The 8,021-nt window shown below is 39.5% G+C and overlaps 1 protein-coding gene across 1 annotated transcript; it reads right to left on the minus strand.

The window, feature by feature from the left end:
* Positions 1-2,097: 2,097 nt before the first annotated feature.
* On the minus strand, positions 2,098-3,609 carry HRH1 (histamine receptor H1). Its single transcript, XM_009811664.2, has one exon. The coding sequence runs from the start codon at positions 3,543-3,545 to the stop codon at positions 2,118-2,120; it is 1,428 nt and encodes a 475-aa protein (XP_009809966.2). The 5' UTR covers positions 3,546-3,609; the 3' UTR covers positions 2,098-2,117.
* Between the last annotated feature and the right edge of the window lie 4,412 nt (positions 3,610-8,021).

The following is an 8,021-nucleotide window of genomic DNA, read 5'->3' on the forward strand; positions in this document are numbered from 1 at the left end:
CCAACCTAAAGTATTCTATTATTATGTGTTTCTCCTGAAATATTTTACAGCATTTACAGCATGATTTATAAAATCCAGTCACATATAAAGGATAGAAAAGGTAAAAGTACTTCATGTATTTATGTAAACATACTTCATGTATTTTATTTTGTTTCGCAAGCTTGAGTTGTTGCTCATGAGTTTGACGCATTATAGTAGGAAGAGTTTGCCTACTACCAAATAAGGATCTATGGATTACTATTGCCACTGCACGTTTAGGCTATTTGCCAACTTGTGGGAAGAAGAAAATATGCGTAGTCTATAATCAACTGTATTCTGTAAGTCTAAAAACAACAGCATACCCTTCTTGAATAGATAGTGATAGTATGTTGGCTATGGAAAGTCTTAGCAAAATTTCTAGGACATAAAAATACTAACTTTTTTTCAGTGAAGTTTACATGTACAGGTATAACTGAAGCAAGCATGATATCAAAGAGATACAGTAGTTTACAATATGACTTGACATTTCAAAAAAGGTTATGATTTGGGGGAAGCTATAAATAAATAGGGTAGATTTTTTTAAACAGTTGAAGCTTCTTTCTATGACTATGCAAAGTACCTCCACTTGCAGATCTCACTTCACAAGCAATGTGTTCCCATGTTTAATGGAGTAAGTTGAAAGAGAAAAATATATTTGGCCAATCACAGAAACATTATTCTATTTCTTCCCTTTCTGTAGCTGAATAATTTATAATCACTGAAGATCTCTATTTGTATCTCCAGTTTTTGTTCTACATGATGAAAGAGGCAATCTTTAATGGATTTGATGGAGGGACCACTCGGTGGATAAGGAATTGGCTGGATGGTTGCACTCAAAGAGTTGTGGTCAACAGCTCAATGTCCTAGTGCGGACCAGTGACGAGTGGCGTTCTTCAGGGGTCGGTATTGGGACCGTCGCTGTTTAACATCTTTGTTGGCGACATGGACGGTGGGATTGAGTGCACCCTCAGCAAGTTTGCGGACAACACCAAGCTGTGTAGTGTGGCCAACATGCTGGAGAGAAGGGATGCCATCCAGGGATACCTTGACAGGCTTGAGAGGTGGGTCCGTACGAACCTCATGAAGTTCAACAAGGCCAAGTGCAAGGTTCTGCATGTGGGTCAGGGCAATCCCAAGCACAAATACAGGCTGGGCAGAGAATGGATTGAGAGCAGCCCTGAGGAGAAGGACTTGGGGGTGTTGGTTGATGCGAAGCTCAACATGACCCAGCAATGTGCACTTGCAGCCCAGAAAGCCAACTGTATCCTGGGCTGCATCAAAAGCAGCGTGGTCAGCAGGTCGAGGGAGGTGATTCTCCGCCTCTGCTCTGGCGAGACCCCACCTGGAGTACTGTGTCCCGCTCTGGGGCCCTCAACATAAGAAGGACATAGACCTGTTGGAGCAAGTCCAGAGGAGGGCCACGAAGATGATCAGAGGGCTGGAGCACCTCTCCTATGAAGACAGGCTGAGAGGGTTGGGGTTGTTCAGCCTGGAGAAGAGAAGGCTCCAGGAGACTTTACAGCAGTCTTCCAGTACCTGAAGGAGACCTACAAGAAAGCTGGAGAGGGACTATTTATGAGGGCATGTAGTGATAGGACAAGAGATGATGGCTTTAAGCAGAAAGAGGGGAGATTTAGATTAGATCTAAGGAAGAAATTCTTCACCATGAGGGTGGTGAGGCACTGCCACAGGTTGCCCCAACCCTGGAAGTGTTCAAGGCCAGGTTGGACGGGGCTTTGAGCAACCTGGTCTAGTGGAAGGTGTCCCTGCCCATGGCACAAGGGTTGGAACTAGATGATCTTTAAGGGCCCTTCCAACACAAACCATTCTATGATTCTATGATCTCAAATTGTAAAATGTGTACAACAATGTAACAGTTCTGAGATTGCCCCTGAGTTTTTCAGATTCCTGATCTGAATTAGTTCTTCAAATATGTTAAAGCTGTTAAATGCACATTTCCCACTTTTATTAACGCTTGTTTATGTATTACAGTTTTCCAAAGTCTTCTACTTTACCCATGGTGTTTGTCTTTGAAACTGGAACATTTTGTTTGGTTGAACTCTTGAGCTGCTTTTTAGCTCAGAAAAATCAGACCAGTATCAGGGAATGTGAAGGATCTTTTTGAATGTCTTCTTGAAATTCTGGTTACAAAGAGGATACAGGCATGGATTTAACGTGGAATTCACATAGCCAAGCCATATAGTGAACATGTGTAATTTTGAAAATTGTTCATGGCCATGGAAAGCTATTACCATAAATAATACAAAATAGGGAATCCAGCACAGCATAAAGGCTGCCATTATGACCCCTAACTGCTTAGCTGCTTTCCTCTCCCTGTTCCCATGCAGTCCTTGAATGCGCCTTTTGGAATTGGTATGCAGACTTCGCCACGTTTTCCTCAGGTAAGTCAGTCCTCTGAAATCCCTGTTCTCAGTCTTTTCCTGAGGACTGCAGGCTCTTTCAGGGTTAGAATTGGAGTGCTCTCCACAGGGTACCTCCTCTGTGAAAGTATGGTTGTCCGATGCATCACTTAAGTCACTGTCTTGTGAGCAAGGCTCCTCTTCATTTTTGTTCTGTTTTGTTACACACACGCACTTCTTTCCTGCGTTACCCAGGCCTGGCTCAGACTGGGCAGTGGTGAGAGGAAAACAGCTCCATTTAAGGACTTTCCTATTACTCTTGCTAACGAATGCCTTTGAAGACTTGTCAGGATTACTGAAATGAAGCTCTGCCTCTGTATTTTTGGGCTGAGGGGAGCTTTGCTTGTCTTTGGGAGGAGTGTTCTCATCTAAGATTTGCTTTTGGAGGCAAGTATTTTGCTCATCCTTCATCTTACTATGATGTACAGGGTTTTTTTCTGAGAAAGACTGATGTGATCCATTCATGAGCTCTCGGTGTTGACAGTGTTTTCGAACAGCTCTGAATATTTTATAGTAGAACCATAACATCATGATAGAGGGTAGGTAGAAATTGACAATGGCTGTAGACACTTTAAACCAGGTGACTTCAGAGAATTCAGTTTCACACTTGTTTTTCTTTACTTTCCTTTCCCCATTATTAGCAAAAACATGCCATCCTAGGATTGGGATGACCCACATGAAAGAGAGCAACCAAACCCCCAAAATCATTAGCGATGCTCTCATTTTTGTTCTATACTTGAGATATTTCAGTGGTTGCTGAACTGAACGATAACGGTCAATGCACAATATGAAGAGATTGAAAATGGATGCAGTACTGGCCACATAATCCATTGACAGCCAGAACAAACAGGCTGGTAAGCCTAGAGTCCACACAGGACTTAGGAGATAAACAATATTCAGGGGCATAACAGCTGCACCAACTATAAGATCTGCAATAGAGAGGCTGACAATGTATAAATTGCCAACTGTTTGCAGCTTCTTTTCAGTTTTCACAGCACATAGTACTAATATATTCATGACAATAGTGATCAGTGAAATGCTTCCCAGGAACAGACCTAGAAGAGCTGAGTGAGGGTTAGTTGAGTTCTCTGTTGTGTTTTTTGACATCTTTTGCACAAGGACACAGAACGAAAATCAGAGAGGACGTCCAGGCCTTGGAAATTCAGTCTTGGTTTACACTTCTGGATGAAAACGTGTTGGATTGCTTTGTGATTTTTATTTCCGGAACTATAGAAAAGAAAAGAAATATGCTCAATCACTGCAGTACTAAAATAAAATAATAAAACTAATCTGTTCTTCAGCTTAGCACTGTCCATTTTAGGACTTTCCTAAATAATGAATTTTTACAACATTTTACATATGGATAATTTAAGATGTGTTCTATGAAAAGTACTGGAGCAAGCTCCATGAACCACTCCAAAATGGTTTGCAGAGCTATTTCATGGAGCTTAATATAATTCTGACCCCAGAATCTGGAGAAGAAATTTCAGTCCTCACTGTTTTAATTTATTATATCTCACAAGCTACATATTGGCAAACCAATTTAAAGTGTGTTAATAAAAAGCAAATTAACATGTTTTGTACTAAATAGTTTTAAACAAACCAGTGATTATTTACAAACTACATCTGATAGTTTGAGAATACAGCAGCTGGATTTAATTATCCACCAATAATAGGTTATCATATGATGTCAAGTGGCAAGGTATTCCAAACAATAAAAAGACTCCAGCCAGTATAGACCTTCAGCTGATACAGAGTCTCAAATAACTCCTAAGGTTGCAGCCAGTGCCTATGTTTTCACTGGTAGGCAGTCGTTCAAATTGTAGGTAATGAGTAATCTCTTCCTACCCAATTTAGGCTTACACAGATTTCAAACATCTAAACATGGCAGGCCTATTTTATTTCAAATACAAACTAATAAAAGTTCAGGGAAAATAATAGGATTTTTCAGGATTAATAAGCATCTTGGAACCTCCCAAATGCATATAAATATCGGGTCTTTTAGGCTGAAGTTTACTAGTCATTCAGGTGCCTAAGAAACATACGCAAGAACTGTTCTCCAATAACTTGGAGAAGCCACGTCACTCGTGCATGCTTGCTGTTGCTGTTTGCGGCATTGAAGTGGAAAGTAAATTGGAAATAAGAGGAGTTGAGACTGAACACATAGCAAACCTTTCCTTTATGCCTAAGAAATTTTTTTTTAATCTTTAATATTTTTTTTTTTTATCTTTAATAAATGAGCTATCTTTATTTGCTTAGAACTTTGGCATGAGCCACGTGTAGAGCCTTCAGAATGAAAATTATTTTAAATCTTCTATATCCCCATGATTAGAGTGCCTAGGGATTCCAGTACATGCACTGCAGTTAAAAAACCAAAAGGACAACTTACTAAACACTCACCATGGTGTATACAAAACTTATTTTACAGTGGGCCACATTTGCCCAATTAGGCTTATTTTCTAGTGACATTCATTTGTACATACTATCTTGCAGGTGTTATCAAAGAGTGGCAGATTTCATTGGTACAGACACAGTGGTGTGTAGCTTTATGGTGACTTCTCTGCATCGGGAAACAACTATAGATGCGTATTTCACTTGCGAACGTAGAGGTTATATATTGAGATCACAGCCCTTAATTACAAAACCTGTTATTTCTTCCATTTTCTAACACAAGCATAGCAACTCAAATATTGGCAATAAAAGGGGAAAGGATAGAAGGGAAAAGGAAGGGAGGGAATGTAGAGGTAAGAAAAGCACCTTTTCAAAGTTGAGTAGATATGCTACTCCATTATCTAGAAATTCTCTATGCTTTTGGTGTCTTCCACTCCCCAACTGCTAACTTCATGAGTTCATCTGAAGTCCTAAAAATGATTATAATATTTTAAGTCTTGGAGCGTATGATCAGTTGACCAATTCTATCTCCAGGATATAGAAGAAAAATGTCTGTGAAGGTGATACATATTTTCTGCCACTTTTCTCTTTTAGTGCTTGTCTGAGTTTATGTTCTGGTAAATCTCTTAAAGCAACGAGGAAGGAAATGGAGGCTGTAGACTTATTAGCTCAAAGTATTTACACAACTAACACTAAGAGATATATATGGGATTTCTCATCCTTGTTATTCTAAACATGGTCAAAACAACACAATGCAATAGATTATTCGATGTTAATTTCATGCTAACTTTATCTCATTCAAGTAATCAGGATTGAAGCTAAAATGTTTGTGTGCTTTCTTACAAGAAGTCAAATTCTTTCATCCTTAAGCTTTACTTACAACTGCCTGGTATTATGAAAGATGTGTGCTTGGTAGCAGTAGCATCCATAGGCAGAGGAAATACATACACTGTGGAGTATGAGCTCAAGAGCTGTATTCTGTAATTCTGTATTCTGTAATTCTGTATTCAGTACAGCCTTCAGGTTCTGTCATGTATAGTTCTTCAGTGACAGCTAGTCACAGATGTCAGAAGATCAGAGAGGCCTCAAGCATCTCCTGTTTGAGAACGAGAACAGAAGTTACTCCATGGATCTTAAACCAACATGTCTGGTGATGGGAAATGGTTGTATCCCAGTCTGTCATTGTCTGTCTTTCCACAGCTGTACTCTGTAACCTCTCTGCTGGAGTTAAGTATATGGGGCATGGTCAAGTCAAGAAGTTGATGTTAATTGCTTAAGGGACCTCATAAAGAAATGACTGATCTTCACACACACCCCCCCCCATATTTTCATTTAAATTTATGGAAAAATAAAGGGAGAGAAGGCAACTTTAACTGAGTCTTCATCAGAAAGAATAACACCAAAGAAAGGTACCCGGTTAGACAGCTCTCCTCAGTTATTTATGAACTGCATATGGAATAAAACATAGAGCAGGATACAGTAAATGGTCTTGAATGCTTCCCAGACTTTCTCTTTAGCACTGCTGTGGTGAGATAGGGTAGGATTTAGGAAGCAGCCTGCAGAGGTTGGTCTGGATTTAGGAGTACTTCTGCTCCAAAGAAGGCACGAAGGTCTAGTTTTTCAACTCATGCTCCGCTTTTATTAAAATGTCTTTTATTAAATGACAAAACTTGATTACTTTTCTGTTTTGAAAGAGTTTATACAGGCTATAAAAATCCAAGAATGATGTCAGGAGATGCAAATCATTTGAGAATGCGAAGAACAAGAAAAATTTAGGGTAATGCATTTGCTCTTTTAAAAATATACATGCTAACAGGTACTCCATATTTATAATAAATCTGTCTTATAATGTAATTTTCATCACAATGTCGTCTGAGCAGTTCATAGTCCCTGATGGATTTTATCTTCTCTGCTTTATAGAGAGCTGACCACGTATTATTAAATTTTAAATTGAAATTGAGGAACACATCAAAATGATCTGCTGAACATCATACAGTAATGTTAGATCTAAAACCAGGCAAGGCTCCCTTGCTCCTGAAGCAGTGTCCTGACTACTATACTGTTTTTTTCTGTCTAGACTTTGGGTCTGTATTCATTCAGACACCCTAGACAAGCAGTGTTGATTTAGAAATTATTATTTTTTATTTTTTTTTAGCTTTAATGCAGTGCAAGCAACTTAGTCTGGCTTTAACCTTCTGACATCTTCCCATTGTAATAAGTCCACTTAAATGATAGGGTCTAATGTGGCTGGAGTGGGACTATACCCAGTAACAAAACTCTACAGTATTAATCGCTGCAATGGGCTTGCAAGAACCATTTGCCATAGTCTAGAGTGAGTAGATCTTGAGGCTGGATTAGGATATTGAAGTTTTACAGTAACACTGCCTTTTCCTTATTGAACAATTTCTGGTTTTCACATATCTTTCACAACCCTGACGTTGTGAGTATTCTGCCACCGAAGACAGTATTGCAAGGCCCTGGGTAATTTATATTTTGGAGTGTGTTGATGACAGAAGAAGCCACTCTAAGAGATAACTGGAAGAGGGTGTCCATACCTTCAGCATGAAAATTGTGTACCCAGCACATACTTCCTACCTATCTAGTTTTATTTGAAGCCAAATCATACCTCTGAATCCATTAAAGAGATGTACCAAGGGTTTGAGTCGGCCACAAAATGCTTAGAATAGAGAAATGCAATGTTGCCTTTGTATGATCTAGTCCTTGCAACTGTCTCCTTGTATTCCCTGGAATGCAACACCATGTGCTGCTGCTGTTTCTGCCTGACGTCTTTCAGATCATGCAGAATTCTCCTCAACAATGAGTTATGGTAGGCATTTAGCAGCATATCAGAGGTACTGCAATCCCACACTCATCTGTGTACAGGAAAGAGAATTTGGTGGTTTTCTTGAATCTTCTAAGGGCCCAAAGAAGGCTTCCAACACAGGAGTCTTTGTGTATCTTGCACCCATCAGTGTCCATGCTCTTTCAATAAGGAGTAAGTTGCAGAGGGCCTGCATCTCCCTCTCCTACACAGGTCAACAGACCAGTACTAGACAAAGCAGTAAGCTTCTTTTAAGAAGTAAAAGTCACTGTACACAAAATAGCATGCAAAGAAGTTGCATTTAATTGCAGAAATATTACGTGGTTGATCAGTGCCCTCTAATACCACTCTGTATTTGGAGTGCTGGCCCT

Source organism: Gavia stellata, chromosome 12, assembly GCF_030936135.1.
Source record: "Gavia stellata isolate bGavSte3 chromosome 12, bGavSte3.hap2, whole genome shotgun sequence".
Classification (NCBI taxonomy): domain Eukaryota; kingdom Metazoa; phylum Chordata; class Aves; order Gaviiformes; family Gaviidae; genus Gavia; species Gavia stellata.

Coding starts and splice junctions, on each gene's coding strand:
- HRH1 (XM_009811664.2), bottom strand. CDS start 3,545: ATGTCAAAAAACACAACAGAGAACTCAACTAACCCTCACTCAGCTCTT.